The sequence below is a fragment of the Rhinolophus sinicus genome, chromosome 14, assembly GCF_057876585.1.
Source record: "Rhinolophus sinicus isolate RSI-liver-muscle chromosome 14, RSI-T2T, whole genome shotgun sequence".
NCBI lineage: Eukaryota > Metazoa > Chordata > Mammalia > Chiroptera > Rhinolophidae > Rhinolophus > Rhinolophus sinicus.
In genome coordinates, this window is record NC_142514.1 from 71,191,152 (window position 1) to 71,208,624 (window position 17,473).

A 17,473-nucleotide genomic window follows, 5' to 3' on the forward strand; every position below is an offset into this window, starting at 1 on the left:
GATTCTTGTACAATCCAATCTATGACATTGCAAAATGATTTTTCAACTCCATAACTTCCTCCACATAACCAATTGTCTCTGTTTTCTCACTGTAAGCAAGAATCCTTCCTTCTGTCCTGTTTATTTATTTATATATTTAATAGTATTGACTTATAAATTACTATACACCACCCCAGTGTTTTATAATTTATCATGGTATTTAATTATTTTGATGTTCAAATTGTCCCATATATGGCTATTGGGATCCCTTCAAGATGGCTCCTGTGTACTTGCGACATGTATCTATTGTTTTTCTTTTTAAGCACTTCTTTACTTTCTGGTATAATAAGATGTTCCAGGCTAATTTAATACCTATGCTGTCTCAGCCCTAGAATTTGTAATTGTTTGACGAGTCACAGTTCCTTTTAGTGAGGAACGGTATTAGATAACAAAATATGGGCACTAAGTGTGCTCACTGTTACTGGGCTACTTTTCTTCTTAGCCCTTTCAGAGGACAGACATACACATACACAAACACACACACGTATGCATATACATGCCTAAGAGCAATATATAGGAGCACATATGCACCAACTCATGCATATAAATATTTCATGAGTTTACAGTGGTATCTCCAATTCCAATCCATCCCCATAGGGTCTCTCTTGCTTTCTCCCTTTCCATATTTGTATGTCACTTCTTCTGTAGTGAGAACTCTGGCCCTCAACAACATTAACACAATTTACTTTTAAATTTACTTAATCCTACACCACATGTAAAATTTGTTTCAGAATTGCTTTGCCCGTGCAATTATAAAAAAACAACAACAAATAATGGACTAAAAGGAGCTCAGAATTTGTAGTTTTTCCCCTCTGCTCCACTTGCTTAAGACTAAGGATACAAAGTCAAGTACTGTGTCATCAGTTATTTGTATTAGTTCTTTTCCTCCCCTTTTGTATGATGATAATATTTATTTGAAATAAAATTGGATTATTTGTTTCAGTTTGCTTCAGTGTTATGATTTTCTTTTTGTTTTCATTTTTGCGCCTTCCAATTCTTACTTAGTTTTATTTTTTGAATATGTAGAACATTAACATGTTTCCAAAAGTCAAAACTATACAAAAAGATATCCTCAGGGAAGTGCCATTCCCTCCCATTTCCCTTTCACCCGGTTCCTTCTTGTTGATGATGAAATTCATGGTTTTCTGGTTTAGCCTTTCTATTTGTAAAGATAAGCAGACATATGTATGCTTTCTTATTTTTTTCTAGTTTCACATAAAGAGCATTATACATGTGCTTTTTTGCACTTTCCTTTTTTAACTTAAAAATATCTCTTGGAAGTACAGTAACTCCATATTAGTTCACAGAGCTTTTCCTTTTCTTTTTTTTTTAACAGCTGCCTAAGACTTGTATGTATGTATCATAAGTTATTCAACGAACATCTTATACCTGAACATTTGGGTAATTTCCAATATTTTGCAACTACAAATGCAATAAATAACTTTGCCATATGCATTTTGTATTGCGGGAGGCACACCTTCAGGGTAAATTCCCAGAAGTGGGATTGCTGGGTGGAAGGACAGACATACATTGTTTTGTTACATATGAGGACAAGGATATTTTTGTCTGTTTTGCTCATTGCGTTATCCCCATCTTCTAGAACAATACTTGGCACATAGTAGACACTCAGTAAGCATTTGTTGAATGAATGAATCGATAGCATTCTACAGCTTTCCCATCTCTAAATAATTGCAGTTTCATGCAATAGCCTTATGGTTTACCAAATTCCTAAGTGGCCACTACAAACCAATTTTTACCCTCTCGATTTCCTCTGCGGGTACACCTCGAAGCCGGGCATAAAGGTAAAGATGTTCTCGCCCTGTGAGCAGGTCATCAATTGCATCAAACTGAGGACAGTAGCCCATACTTTGATGGACTTCGGAAATGTTGGTTAAAATACTACAACAAGAAAAAGCAGTTAGCAAGTTTCTTTTATATAGGAGGTGATCAGAGAGCTGGGCTGGAGGACTTTTGCCAACAGAGTAAGGAAGCTTCTCCTACTTTGCTTTACAAATGTGCACAACATTGAGGAAACAAAGTAGGGGCCCTTTGGTTAGAAACTGATAAACTTCAGGAGTTCTGAGCTTTGAATCCAGTCATATCCTCCCAAATTTCCCTGTCTAGGATAAACTGAATGCCTGCTACACAAGTTAACTTTGGTTTTGGATTAGATCATTTGACATGTCAGGTTAAAAACAAAAGAAAGCAGGTTTAAAATATGAACAGTGGTTTTTGATCCCCTTCAGACATTTGGGAAGTAGCTAGAGAAGACACAGGCCTCCCAATCAAAGTCAATTCTCCATCTGTATTTATTGGCAGAGATACAGTCAATGAACGAGGAACAAAAGAGATCACACCCAGAGCAAGAGGCTGGCAGTGAGAAGAGATAAAGTGAACTGAGTTCTATCAACTCCCTTTGACTAATATATTCTCCCCCACTAGAAAATACAATTCCTTGATGAAAAAACAAACTGCCCATAGACTAGTCAATCTCTTCCCCCTTCCTTTATAATTTAGGGTCTATGAATAAAGGATGAAACAGAAAGAGGCCATGCAGTCCCTCACTATGACAAAAATGACTTCAGGTATGGCCGGGACAATTAAAACCACCCAGGGAAGTAAGGAGGGCCCTTTGCCAAATTCACAGGAGCTACCAAACCGGAAAACCCCAATTCTGTGTTTTAAAGCTATAGTTTCTTTCTAGCTTCCATCTTGCTTTTAACTTTTGGGCATCAGATTATGTCTCACTTAGACTATAATTTGATATCTCACGGCAAATTCTATTGCATCCCCCCTGCCCTCCACCCTCTGTCCCCCAAGACTTCTTTTGTTACCATGTAAAGTCATTGGCTTGGTTGCAAGCTAAGCTGGATCTGCAGATGAGATAAATCCAGCCCTGAGCTGGCTCCACCCCTGCCAATCCATTTGCTCTAGACCCAACAGGGATGGCTGGGGAAGGCAGGGGGACCATCCTGCCTGGGCTAGTGAAGCATGCTCAGTCTTCCCCCTGCTCAGTGGACATTGGGTAATGTTGAGGATGGCTCTTAGGTGAGAGGAGGTCTCAGTCAGGCAGATGAGCAGTGCCTAACTCCATTTATAAACCAAGGCAGAAGCCTCCCCTGGGCAATTCTAATGTGTGTGAGCTCTGCTGTCCAAGGAGCAGCCTGGAAAGAGGCAAATGAGTTCATGTTCTCCATCCTGTGCCCATAGAGGACCGGTCTGTTTACTCACATCTTATTACCGAGAGCAGCAGGTACCCACTGGAATCCAAGGGCACATGCAATTTTCCCTTTATAAAGGCTCCTTGACCTGGGTAATCCAAGCATCAGCACAGAAATAGCCAATGGAGATTAAGGCCCCGACAACCTTTGCACCTGCCCCCACCTAGAAACACCACCCAGAGAAAGGATGCTTCATCATAGAGGTTCTGGGGCCCAGGGGTCTTGCAGGATCATAAGCTTCAGGGCTCAGTAAATTCCCGGAAATTCTGCAAAAATTTGTGGAGAGGGGTAATGGGGGACAATGGGGTATTTTTATAGGAAGAAGGTGCAAGTGTTCATCAGATGCTCAAAGGAGTCCACGACCCAAAAAAGAGTAAGAAGCACTGACTCGGTGCTTCCCCGACTTCTGAGAAGCCATGTGAACAGAGGAATGTCTTAACAATCGCAATTCAGTTGAATTTTCCAGAGGCTCTATGTCTCAGACTGTTCGGACTCTGCCCACTGGGAGGGCCACCCCTCTGCTCAGAGCTTTCAGGCTCTCAGTCAGTGTCACCCTCAGATACCAGGTCTTGCTCACCCTCCCTAGGCTGGGATGGGGGCCTGGCACAGGACCTGCGAGAGGTACCCTGAGACAGGACGAGCAGGACACTCACCTTTTGCCTGCTACAGTGGCATCACCAGAGGTTACAGCGGTGTCCCCAGTGAGCATCTTGAAAGTGGTGGTTTTGCCAGCTCCGTTCACTCCCAGGAGGCCAAAGCACTGAGGGGAAAAACACAGAACGGGCCTCACCTTCGAACCCAAGGGGGTCTGGAATGCCAGGCCCTAGGGCAAGTGTGTAGGTGGGGGGAGGCACTTCAGACCTGTATGGCCATGACTGAAACCACTAGCCACGTGTGGTGTAGGGGGCAGAATATGCCACATCAAATGTGCCGCTTTGGCGTGAGTATGATTTTGAGCTGAAGGCAATTGAGAAGAAGCAAATACAAGAAAAGCTCTCTGCCCTCCCCCTATTTGCCTAAAAGCAGGACATAAATTTACAAGCTGTCCCCCCTCCCTTCTCTACCAAGACGGAAGTTAATCACTGGAGACAACTTTAGATCCTTATGAGCTAGGAGATGGCACCAGAGGAACCTACATAACAAATTTTACTAACTAGCTTTTACTTACCATTCATTTCCCATATACTTGCCTTCTAACAATTGGCCGACCTAGAAATCAAGGTCCCTTTCCTTTGTCTTGTCAGTTCTCTAAAAATATATTGTTCCTTTGCTAAGATGCTATACAAGCCCCAATTCTAACCAACCCTTTGAGTCATGTTTCCTCCTAGATGTGCGAGGCACACACTAACAAACTTATCTTTGTTTTTCTCTTGTTAACGTGTCTTTTGTTAGGACAATTTATGGAGCCTGAGAAATAGGAGGGTAGTAGGTAAGAGAATATTTCCTCCTCTACAGTGGCTACTGAGCACTAAAACCACATCTAGTCTAAATTGACATATGCTGTAAGTGTAAAACACACACTGGAGTTTGAAGACTTAGAAAAAAACACAACAAAAGAACATAAAATATCTCACTAATAATGTTTTATATGAATTACATGTTGAAGTGACAGTATTTCAGATATGTTGGATAAAATAAGTGATCAAGATTAATTTCACCTGTTTTAACCTTTTTACTGTGGCTACTAGAAACTTTGCAATGACCCGTGATGGCTTGCGTTTTATTTCTATTTAATAGCTTGGCTTTAGAGGGGAGAAGAGACATGCATGGGGGCAGATTTTCTGAAGCCCCTTAAAACGTGATCTGCAGAGTACCCACCTCGCCAGGACGAACTCCCACACACAGCCTGTCCACAGCCCGGCTGGAGGTGCCTGAATAAATCTGCAAGATCAGAGAAACTGGACTGAAGACAGAAAGGGTTAGAGCCGGGAAGGGCAAGAGAGAGCAAAGGATGGTTTAGGCGAAAACTGCCAACACGAAGAGGTTACAGACTGACATGGGCATTTAAAGAGGTGCTGTGAGCACTGAGGAATCTTGAAGCTGACCCACTGTGTATAGACGGACTGCAGAGAGATTGGTGAGGTTGGTTGCAGTGGTGCTGGCTGAGGCCCAAAGACGAATACTAGGAAAATGCATTGGAATTCAATGTTCTTAGAAGACAAGTTAAACACAAAGATGATAACCCCACATAAAATCAGAAAAACAAATTGCTTGCATAGGCACACTGCTTGTTGTGTAGAAGGCAAATTACAGCGTCGTGCCATATCTGGGTCCGATTGGCATCTCCAAACTAACTCTCCTACACCTATTCTCTTACCTTGGTTAGTTTGTTTAGAATTAAGATATCAGTTTTATTTCCCCCACGAATAATTCTTTGTCTTTCTTCAGCCACATCATCGTCTTCATCCACGACAGGCTCCTTAGCAGGCTCGGCAATCCTGGAGGAAGGAACGGGGACAGGAAGTGCCCTCGGCACTGTCCTCTGCCTCTTCCTCCCATCCCCTCACTTTTTCCCCAGGCTGGCTCTCCCTTCTCTAAGACTTGAATTCTCAAAAGGACTCCCAACAGGAGAGGCATTGGGCAGAGAGGGCAAGTGCTCGAGTCCAGAGTCAGCCCTCACTTCTAGTCGCCGTGATCTCATCCAGGCCTCACAACCCAGGGTGTAGGGAGGAAGATGTGTTTCCAATAACTGAATTCCCTAGGGATCAACACCCAGAAACAGTCCTCTGAATCTTTATTTACAAGTAACCAGACTCAGCCTGAGAGGGTGAAAAGGTAAGAAGCAAAACACTGTCCAGGAAAGCTTGTTCTGAGGGTCCCGTGGTGCTCAATGCAGTCCGCTGGCCAGTGAAGGTCGGCCTGGGTTGCAGAGGCGCTGCCTTGTGGAACCCTGAGCGCCCACATGAGGTGGGGTCTGGGGAAGAATGGTGCTGCTGGGCTGGATTATGCTCAGCAGCCTCCTCCCATGCCTCCAGGGGCACCACCACTGCTCTGCCCCTCCACACTGCTCCTGGAGGCACTTATCTCATATCACCCCCATATTCCTCTCTTTCCCGGACCTGTCCCAACTGTCAAATCTCTAATTAGTAAAGGGGCCTGCTCTGCCTATCTGCTTGTGAATACATACAGCTATTTCCTAGCACTGTGGACACTCTTTAACCATGATCATTTGCAATGCTATCATTCAATTTAAAATGAGTATCCATTGATTAAATGAGAGGGATTAAATACTAGTGATTGGAACTAATAACACTGCATTTTAAGTACTTGAAGATTTACGTTCTTCACACATTCTTTTGTGTCAATTAATGTGTCTCTTCTTGCATTACTCAGAGTAAGCCAGGCTTTGAGAACATAAAAACCATCATGGTGGGGGGCTCATAAGGAAAAAGACAACACATGGGTGTGAAGCCAAGACCCTGGACCTTGGTACCCTCAGGACAGTGACGTGGACGTACCACTGGGCGAGGAAGAAGTGGTGGTGCTGGATGAGGAGGGTCAGGAGGAAGTACACCACCCCTTCTGCCGCCATGGCAACCAGGTTCTTCCCAGTCAGGTCCCACTGGAATGGATTTGAAGTATGCTCCTCACCTGGAGATGGAGGCCACCAGAAAGTGACAGAAATTAGATCCACTTGGCTGCCCCAGCTGCCCCATAAAGACATAGCGACAACACTCGGCCCAGCTAGACCAGGGATTAAGCAAGAATCAAATCCAAGTCTCATCTTGGCTCCTCAGGTCAGAGCAGAGAAGAGGAAAGCCTGCCCTTGACCCCTCCTGTGGCTTCCCAACCAAAGAAACAGAGGTACACTGGTCCCTTTTAGGTGGCAGGACAGCCTGGACCAATCAGGAGCCCCCCCCCCATCCTGCCCCAGCCCAGGCTGCCCGTCTGGCACAGGAACTCCCACGGCAGCCTTCCCAGCCCCAGAGGACCCAGGGCCACTCTCCATGGGCTGTGACTGCCACCCACCAAACCGGGCATAGATGTCTGTCACAGCCTGGCTCAGCGCCAGGTCAATGAGGCCCCGGCCCAGGCAGAAATGGGGGAAGATAATGAGCAGCTTCCTCAGCATGGCATTGAACCTGAGCAGCGTCTGAAACACAGAAAAGCAGGATAGTCAGGAATGGGAGTCAAGCCCGCCTGCCCCCTCCTCTGCAGGGTGGTGTCTGGATGCCCTCCTTGGGCGGGATTAAGGGAAGGCCTGCACACAGAGGGGGCCTAGCAGCCAGGCTGGCCGTAGCAGGGATTTGTCAAGCAGATAGGGAAGTTTTGGAATATTCACAGGAGATGCCTCTAGCCAGGCAGCCCCTTGGGGAACCTCACTGTAGACTCAGTTTGACATTTACACAGCTCTTTCCGGACAAAGAAAAGACTGGGAATGGGACAGCTGGACAGTCTAGCTCATAAAAACAAGTCCTTCAGCACCATAAATTCCTAATCCTGTCCTCAGGATTAATTTCCATGCAGAATAGTATACGTTATTCTCTTACAGTTTGTATAAGTGGGTGAAAGAATGTATGTATATATTTGCTTAAACGTCTTCAGAACACATAAGAAACTCAAATGAGAGCTTGCCTCTGGAGAAAGAAACGAGGCTACTGAGGGGACAGAAAGGAGACTTTTCATTGTACTCCTTTTTGTTCCTTTGAAATTTTGAAATCACACAAATGCATTACCTATGTGTATATGTAGAAAACCTAACACCCAAAGTCCCCAAGGAAACCTTCTTGAAGGAGTTAGAAAACACAAAAGCTTAGGATCATAAAATGTCATTTACAGCTTGCAGAATGAACTCAGAAAACCATGATACTCAGAGCACACACATGAACAAGGAGCTGGAAGGAAGGAAGGAAGGAAGGAAGGAAGGAAGGAAGGAAGGAAGGAAGGAAGGAAGGAAGGAAGGAAGGAAGGAAGGGGCAACATCCATTTATGCACTAAGCTTGCCCTGACACTGCTTGCCCATGGCTCTGCTTGACCATCACATACTCTCTGCTACCCTAATAATCAAACAAGAAAGCCAAGGAAGTCATGCTCACCTGGTTATTCTCAAATAATTCCAAGATGAAGGTGATGGCACTGCTGTTGATGCCGATGAACAGATTAGCACAAGACAGGGCCACATAGGCTGTGCTGGGGACATCAAACAGGAAGGATGCTGGGTACATCATGGGAATGACCGCCCATCTGTGTGAAATGACACCGCTCAGTGGGACGGAGTGCCGATTTCAATTCCATCTGCTGTACCCCTAGATATAACACATTCCCTTCACGCATGAGGTGATATGTTTGAAATGGCGAGAGTCCCAGGGAGACCAAAGAGATACTCCAGCCTTTGCTCTTCGTTCCTCATCTTTGAATGGAGATAGTAATGCCTTCCCTGACCTCCTCATGGGGGTTTTGTGAGGAGCTGCGAATGTACATTGTAAATTATAAAGCCTTGTACAGCACATAGGAGCATTCGTGGCCCTGCAGTGCTTTTCACTCTAGTCTGGATCAGCAAGCTGAGCTGAGATCCCACCAGGCTCATCCTCACAGTCCACTGTCACAGTCACGCTGGTTCCTGAAATCTCTGTTTTCAAGAGAGATCAATGGAGACCACTGCTCTGGTAAGACTCTACTGGCCCACGTAGGAAGGGCCAGGTATCATTATCTCCATTTTACAGATGCGGAAACTGAGGCCCATATGATGTGAATTACTTGTCCGCAGTTACACAGATAGTAAGTGCTAGGCCTGGACACAAAGTTGCATGCTTTGCTCTATAATTCTACTGAATTAATCTCTGTGACACCCTCGGGCCCTGACTCAGAAACGGCTTTTCAGCTGGAGTCTTCTACTGTGTGTAAATAACTCTTGGCCAGTACAGGCGGAGACAGTGAATTGGACAGATTAGTCATTTCAGAATCACAGCTGGGTGAGCAACTGGGGAGTGCAGGTTCCCAGACTTCAGTCAGGCCATAGTCTTAGTGGAAGAAGATACAGAACATGAAGGGGGCGCTCCACTGTCCCTGAGTGGACTGGGCCTCAGGAATACCTCCATGGGTGGAGTCAGAAACAGAAGCCAGGCAGACTCCTGGTCAGCAGCCACACAACCTGCCAGGGTCTGGAAGCTAACCTTGCCACCAGGGACCCTGGCTTTCTATCAGAAGAACACACCCCTCCCCTGGCTTCCCTTTCGGTGGCATTACCTAATGGCTCCAACCACTCACCCATACAGCATGAACAGTGCAACAAGGGCAGGAAGATTGTTTGGAGAGGTGTAGGCTTTCTTCTGAAACCCGACGAAGATGCCCACCACCAGTGTAGCACTCACAGCATAATTCATCTTGAAGACAGAAGAGGACAACAAGGCACTTTACCTCTCCAGACCGTTCCTCCCTGTTCTGTCAAACAGCCTGTGCCCGGGTCCCCCAGCACACATAGTCTGGGATTCTGATTCTATTTGTCTAAACAGTTCTTGCTTAGTAAACATATGTTAAGTTGTCCCTGATCATCTTACCCCACCTCCCTGCACAGGTGACCTTCAGTCTGTATCTTTCAAAATAATGAATTGTAAAATTCCACCACATCTCTCATTCTCTTTCTAATTGGTCACAAAGTCCTATGGATTCTACTTTCTAAGTACGTCTTCAGAATTCAGAAAAACTTAAGATATAGTTCTTGGTCTCATGAAGCTCAAATAGACGATACCCTTTTATCACTTTCTGTCTTCTCTTCCCTTCCTACAGAATTCTGTTCTAAAGCCGTTAGGACAGACAGGTAAAGATGGGGATAGGGGAAGAGTCACAGTGGTCCCGAACAGGATGAGAACCTGAGAAGGGTGAGGAGGGCGTCTGCAGAGGGCAGGCTGGTGGGGTGATGGAGCCCCAGTGGGTGAGGACGGTGTTGATCTGGTGGGTATCAGAGCCAGAGCAGAAGGAGGAGCACCTCCATGTGGGGTGCAGCTGGAGCAGGGAGAGAAGGGTGTCCACATGGGGGAGGAGATGGTGGCAGAGATGGGGGACTTATTACATACAGGTGTGTTGTTAGGTAGGTAAATCATAGAAGCCAGGGATAATAGGAGCCAGTTTCTCATTTTTTTTCTTGGTTTCCAACATCTTTTTAATTAGTTTCAGGTGTACAAAACAATGTACTAGTTAGACATTTATCATTTATATCCCTCACACAATGACAACCCCCCTCCCCCATCTACTACCACTCTGACGTCTCACACAGCCATTACATTTCCACTGTCTCTATTCCTAATGCTGTACTCCACTTCTTGTAACTATATATATAAATATATATATATATATATATATATATATATATATATATATATATATATATATATAATTATAGTTGGCATCCATTATTGTTCAGCTTCAGCTTCCGGTGTACAGTGCAGTGATCAGGCATCTACATCATCCTTGAGATGGTCTCCTTAACAAGACAAGTACCCATCTGATACCCTACAAAATCTTTACAACATTATTGTAACTCCCTTCTTCAAGAATGGGAAACTGATTACATTCCCGAAAGTCAATTTGGGGAATGCAATCAGTTTCTCATTCTTGAAGAAAGGAGTTACAAATATGGAAAGACAGAAAGTCAGAATGAACCTGTGGTGTTGGATTGGAACTAGAGGTTTTGTGAGCTCACAGTGTTTGGTGTATAGATAGATATAGAAATATAGATATAAGTGTGTGTTTATCTATGTATATATATACATATCTCCCCTAGTTGTCTCCACTGAGAAGGCCTGGGACCAGTGAGACCACAGTGGGAATGAACATATGTAGTACCCAGATCTTGGTTTTGAGGGTCATTTTCCGCTGAAAGGAACCACAGCTCCTTGGAGGGAATGGTAGATTTCACATAGGGCTTGGGGGAGGTGGAGGATGAATCTGGAATATTTTGCTGTGCCAGAGAGTTTGGAGGTGCTCAAGGAGGATGGGGACACAAGTCAAGAGGAGGCAGAAACCAGCTTGAAGTTGCTCTCATTGGCCAAACTGGGGATAATTAGAGCATCTGGATAAACAATAATAATATCAGCTTGTAATCCATTGACTAACACAGGAAACATGATCCCATATAGATATAAATGAGAAGAGTGACAACAGGACATTTGCATAGCTTCAAAGTAGCTCTTCCCCAAATTCTTATCAATTATAATAAGGAAGAGAGGAACTTTACAGTGGAGAAACCAGGCAGACACCATCTTAATCCAGTGACCGTCAGTAAGAGGACAAATTGCGAGCAAAAGCTACGTGATAGGAATGAGAAGAACAGAGCACTCCTTCGTGATTCTGCTGCTGTAACCTGAATCTAATCGTGAGGAAACATGGGCAAATCCGAACTGAAGGACATTCGGCAAAATAACTGGCCTGTGATTTTTCAAAAATGTCAAGGTCATGGGTGTCAAGGAAAGACTGAGGAAACATTTCAGGCTGAAGGAGATTGAAGAGACAGGAAAACTAAACTCAATGCATGATCCCGAGTTAGATCCTTTTCTATAGAAGACATTTTGGGCAGTTGATGAAACTTGAGTGGAACATACACTACAAATTACTCATTGTTTACATGAAAGTCAAACTTAACTGGGTGTCCTATATGTATCCAGTGGCTCTACCGCAGGAGAAGTTCCATCCCTACCCCTGTAGGGGTGGGGCAGGATTTACGAAGAGCACGTATGCTGCAGGACAGCTTGTATTATTTCTTCAGCTCCAGATTATTCCCAGGAAGACCCGCCTCATGCCTGCAGTGCAAGGATTATTTGGTGGGCCAGAAGGCCCTTTGTGGCAGGGCACACAGAGCCCCCCACACAGCAGCTGTTAAGCTGAGCCCCACATCCTTCCCCAGCTTGAGGGTCCTAGTTCTGTGCCTTTCTAAGAAGATGTCAAGAGACAACAGATACACAAGGCCCTCGACACAGCACCTTCCAGCAGCCCTGGCAGTGCAAGAGCCCCACCCTGCTGTGTCCCCTCAGTCAGAGCAGGCACAGCACCCACCTACTTTGGACCCATGGAGGTGAGGGAGGTGCCATGACCTGACACTTACCATGTCCCAGAGGAAGTTGGTTAGCCAGTAGGTGGTGGGGCTCACTCCGCTGACAAACTGGAGGTGTTTGGCTTTGTTCACTCTCTCCTGGATCAAATAAAGGACAAAGCTGGCTGGGACAAAGGACATGGCGAAAATCACACAGATGGCAACCACAGCATCCACCGAAGTGGTCAGCCTGCAGCAGGATAGGAGAGAGAGGGAGACAGACGGGGGGGGGGGGGGGGGGGGGAGAGAAAGAGAGAACGAGAGAGAGAGAGAGAGAGAGAGAGAGAGAGAGAGAGAGAGAGAGAAGGAGGAACAGAAGCAGGAGAACAAAGTCAGGCGCTCTGGGGAGCCTCACCCACCCCAGGTAACAGCTTCCAGAATCTGCATCCCTAGCCTGATGTCTGTCATTTCATTCAATTGTTTTAAACTGTGTCAAGGTTAAGTGGATATTTTTGGGTTTCCTGTTCCATGCTAATATTAAATATTAATATTAATGTTAATGCTGAATATTTTCCATGTTAGCATGAAAGTCTAGATAAACTTTATTACATTTTTAATTATCTGTTGATGGTATGTAGAAGTGGATTTTTATATTAATCTCATACTGCAATGCTCTTATCAGTTCTAATAATTTGTCTATAGATTCTCTTGACTTTTCTATGCAGACAGTCACATGGTCTATGAAATTTATTTCTTTTGTTAAAAGAAGTAAGTTATCTTGTTAAAACATGTTTCCAAGAAATACATCATAATGTGGGGAAATGTTCATAACGTCAGTTTAAGTGAAAAGAGAACAGGCCGGTTATACAGGACTCGGCTCTATTCCCCCTTTCCTGGAGGAAGCAGAAGGCATCTAGCTGAGGGGGGCAAGTGTGGGCTGAAATCCAACCTGAACTTCACATGTAAGTCATGGCCCTCATGTGGGACAGTGCCCATCTAGAGAAAGAAGCACCTTTTACTAATTCCCACAAAGGTCCTGCAGGCGCCAGTCACTGTCCTGATAAAAGTACAGACAGCATGACCCACACACGTAGTAAGAGTAAAACAAATGACAGAAACGGACACGCACAAAAAGGTTTAGAACAAATAGCTTAAACTGTGTAGGGTTATAGATACTAAGGTCTTTAAACTCTGTTCTCCAAACTTTATTTAATGAACATACACTATTTTATAATCACAGACTCCTCTTTCATATTTTAGATTCAAAAGACCTGGCAGAAGGTACAGAAACTTGGGCTGAGTGAGAAAACACAGGACAGACTATGTCCCTTCTTCAGTCAAGGGCCTTGGAGGGTGTCCAGAGGAAGTCCCCAAGGGGCCAGGGCCCAACTTTCAGCCGATGACACTTGGTATGTTCAGGGCCCAGTGTTGAGGGCACTCAGAGTATACGGGGACAGGAAATTGAGGACCTTACCGCCAACCAGAAATTTATGCTAACAAAGACATCTCACCAAACACACTACAAATTGAACAAGATGGATGTTTTTACTGCCTGAAGGTGTGCAGTAAGAGTCTAAGCTTGAGGAAGGCAAAGCTCCGTCGACATCTCTGAAGCCTGACCCTCTGAGGGAAATTACTGGAATCTGAGATAATTATTGCTGGGGAGATGAGAGATTTATTGAACTTTCCCAGTTCCCGGCAGTCATTTTGCATGCTAGAAAGGAGAGTATTTGTGTAAGCTCCGGGAGCAACTTCTTATCAAGAGCCAAAAGGGAACGGAACCAAATATGTACTTCCTTTCTTAATACGGTTAAGTATGAGGAGAAAGAATGGTCAAGCAGTTTGGTGCACGAAGTGTCACAAGTCTTATGATCACATTTTCCTGACTAACAACACCTTGCCATCCAGCCCAGCCATTCACAGTAGTGAAAATCCCCTCAGGGTATCCAAAGAGAAGAGGGGGTCACAAGAGAGCCGAGAGGCCGTGGGCCATGACGGCTTACACTGTAATCTCTGAGAGCTGCTCCTTGGTCAGGTTCAGGGGCTGGCTGATGGCCGTGACGCCATACTCCTCTGGGTTCCGGTCCTGGGGCAGGGTGGCCCGTAAGATGGCATTGTGGGCCACGTTGAGAAAGCTGACCATGGCATGCCAGCCTTTGTTGTTAAACCACACCTAGAGGGCGGAGATGGGCTTTGTTAGGCTGCACTGGACAGGACACCAGGGGCGCTGCACTAACAACAGCTGTTTAAAGAAAAACAAACTGCAGGAAAAAGAATGTGAGGGGGAGGAAGGGTTTGGCAGCTGGAAGACATTCCGTGCTAGATTTCAACAGGAGAAGGGATGGAATTTAATTAAGCTGGGAAAATAAAAATAAAGGAACCAGCTCATGTGAACTTTTAGCTCTAGGGCAGGTTACCTGGGGCCAGTACCTTAATGTTTTCTTCAGTTTCTAGATGTTTAAGGAAAGCAGACATTTCTTTAGAGGCCTCTCTGGTAATAGGGCCCTAGAAAACCATAAGGAACAAGCGAGAGGGTTTTTTTTCTTCTTCTTAGCAGTCATGATAATTTCTGTTTCATGGCACAGTGAAAGTCCTGCCCAAATCTCCAGCCTGTTTACCTACCCCGCTCACGTTCATTATCTGGCCAAGGTCGCTTAAAAATCCAACAAGTGCTTCCCCAGTGATGGGGAGAACTGGCAGCTTTCCTCCGATGGAAATTCCTCCATACCTGACAAGGGAACAAGAAGTCCTCAGACAAGTGTCATGAACCATAATGTCTGTGCTACTTCATGCTGGCCCGTAGCTCTCTCGGTTTCTGTAGGGAAATGTGTGCTTTTGGGCAAAGTGTCTGGACTAGCGAGTGACATGTCTCCACTTTACAAACCAGCTTTTAATGCTTCCTCATTGCCTCCAGATGAAATCCTGATCCCTTCTGAGCTTGGTCTCTGCTTCTCTCTTCAACCCCTCCTCATGCCCTTCCTTGAATGGCATATTCGGCTATGTCCAATCACTTCTAGAGTGAGCTCTCAATGGGTTCGGTTACCTCTGCAGGGGTGCTAGCTTGCTAGGGGTGCCTTTCCCTTTCTTGAGCATCAGGCCAACTCCGACTCATCTGTCATATATCACCTTCTCTTTGAAGTCTTCCCTGACCTCCCCACATCCCAACAATGATTCCTGTCCTGTGCTATTCTGTACTTTACAGGGATTTCTGGCAGCACTGGACTCACCTTAATCTGATCAGGCCCAGCCCTGCGGTGCCACCTTTCAGTGCCTCTCAGTTCCGCCCTTCCTCGGGCAGCCCCTCACCACCTCCTGCCTTGATTCAAGCTCTAGCCCCTTAACTGGGATCCTAGCCTTGCGTCTGTCCCGCTCAAACCCATGCTCCACACTCCTCTGGAAGTCTCAAGTGAGCGTGCTCAAACACATATCTGGGTGTGTCACTCTCTGGCTTAAAACTCTTCAACGGCAGGATGAAAGCCAAACTCCTCTACAAAACAAAATTAATTTGCTAACCTTTACTTTTCAGGGACTCAAATTGCCCACTCCCATCCAAGGTTCTGCTCCCACTAAGGCCCTAAAAAAGTTGGATTTCACTTTTATAGTCTAGAATCAAATCAACATCAGCTCTACATTCATTCTAGAGGCCCTGCTGCTGAGGGAGCCTGGGAGGCCAGCTCACTTCTAGAACATCCCTGGAGGATTCTCCAAACCTCTGGAATCACTCGCGCCTCCAGGATGCCTCAGGAACGGGGCGAGTCTGGGGCTTAAAAGGAATGGGCCAAGGAGTGGCAGGTCATGTGTCCTTTCATTGGCAGAGTAAACTATTACACGCTCTGAGCTTTTGGACTCTCCCTTGAGTGAGAACGCTCTGGAGCACGTCTTCAGGGAGTACCACTTCCCAGCTATGGACTCCAAGGAGGTCTAGCATGGAGCATCTTCTGGGTCCAGGGTGTCCCTGGTCACATACCTTCCAGGATGTGTCTTGTGATTCCTGAGCACATACAGAACATTCCGTCTGCATGGCTTTGAGGTGTGGCTTTTCTATGGGCACGTCTTTTAAATAGATCAATTTGAGATTTTCACTTCTGATAAAAATAGTTTCTTACCTCTGTTCGTTGACCCAGAATTTGCTCTTTAAGCTGAGAGTGAAAACAAATCATGCAATGAATATCACAGGGCTGGCAGTGGTGTTAACGTTCCTTCCCAAACACCCACTGGGGCTTCTCAGTCTTAAGGGGCATTTCTGCATTTCTTGATATCCCAGCAATATGGAAACCTCCCCAGCCCAGGAGCCAAGCCTGAATACACATGCAGAAAAAACCCTCAATGTTTTCTACTGCTGACTCTCCAAGTCACATCCCACATGCTGGGCCTTCTGGGTGGCCCTGCTGTCAGGTCATTTGTCAGACCATCTGGAACCAGACAATATGACAATGACCATAGCAGTGTGGAGTGAAAGCTGCAGCCCTCTCCTCTTCCACCTGCACCAATGAGGCTCTAATAATCACCTGCACACTTGGGGGAAGTTCTGACTTACTCCAAGCCCAAAGTTCAGAGACAGACTTCCAGCTAACCGGGGGTAAAATTACAAGATATAAGATGAGAAGATGCCAATTTTAGATCTCATAGTTTAAGTCCATGAACTATCTTTATCACCAAGCACAAAATCCAAAATTCCATATTGCAAATTTGCCGCTGAGAACAAAGGTTGGAATGGTTGTTGTTTATCACATTATTGAATAAATTCTATGCACTCTGCTTTTATTTTTGTGCTTGGTGGCGCTCTTTCTTTTGCTACCTGCTGGCTTGACACTGCCTCCTTGGCAGCTGCTTTCGCCATCTGCAGTGTGTTCTAGTTAATTGAGTTCATTTATTCCTTGGGCATGGCTCTGACAGGGGAAGCAACTGAAAGTACTACTAAAATTAGACAGTATTTTTTTAAATTTTAAAACCCCAGAGCACAGGAGGCCTGGATCAGGGTCCCCTGGGATACTCTCTCCATAGCTGACAGGGGCTGCTGAAACCAGTTCGTCCCCAGCTGCGTCTTGCTAAGAACAGCTGCAGACCTGAGAGAAGTAGACACTTATACAAGAGGTCACTGGCATATTAAAGGGCAGTGATACAGGCGATAGAAGAGTGTCACAGGTGCAGCTAACCTGGCCAACCTGTGGGCTCACTCAGACAGTATCCCATTGCCTCTATCCTATCTTGGTCTATTTTTTTTCCTTTCTCCCTTTTGCTTCTTATT

The 17,473-nt window shown here is 45.4% G+C and overlaps 1 protein-coding gene across 10 annotated transcripts in view; it reads right to left on the reverse strand.

Annotated features, from left to right (window-relative positions):
• Nucleotides 1-17,473, reverse strand: part of ABCA4 (ATP binding cassette subfamily A member 4) — a 111,792-nt gene that overhangs the window by 36,441 nt on the left and 57,878 nt on the right. For 8 of the 10 annotated variants that reach the window (XR_016018663.1, XM_088791340.1, XM_088791341.1 and 5 more), the window contains 13 exons: nucleotides 16,332-16,364; nucleotides 14,848-14,953; nucleotides 14,656-14,730; nucleotides 14,229-14,398; nucleotides 12,298-12,475; nucleotides 9,468-9,583; nucleotides 8,297-8,444; nucleotides 7,230-7,353; nucleotides 6,719-6,851; nucleotides 5,578-5,698; nucleotides 5,079-5,141; nucleotides 3,914-4,020; nucleotides 1,797-1,938 (listed from right to left, as the gene is read on the reverse strand). Coding sequence is in view for 8 of the 10 variants with exons in the window: in XM_088791340.1 (XP_088647466.1) it covers nucleotides 1,797-1,938; nucleotides 3,914-4,020; nucleotides 5,079-5,141; nucleotides 5,578-5,698; nucleotides 6,719-6,851; nucleotides 7,230-7,353; nucleotides 8,297-8,444; nucleotides 9,468-9,583; nucleotides 12,298-12,475; nucleotides 14,229-14,398; nucleotides 14,656-14,730; nucleotides 14,848-14,953; nucleotides 16,332-16,364 (1,516 nt within the window). In the remaining 2 variants the exon portion in view is untranslated. The remainder of the gene's footprint in view (nucleotides 1-1,796; nucleotides 1,939-3,913; nucleotides 4,021-5,078; nucleotides 5,142-5,577; nucleotides 5,699-6,718; nucleotides 6,852-7,229; nucleotides 7,354-8,296; nucleotides 8,445-9,467; nucleotides 9,584-12,297; nucleotides 12,476-14,228; nucleotides 14,399-14,655; nucleotides 14,731-14,847; nucleotides 14,954-16,331; nucleotides 16,365-17,473) is intronic. The other 2 variants (XR_016018664.1, XM_088791345.1) reach the window with 1 other exon arrangement.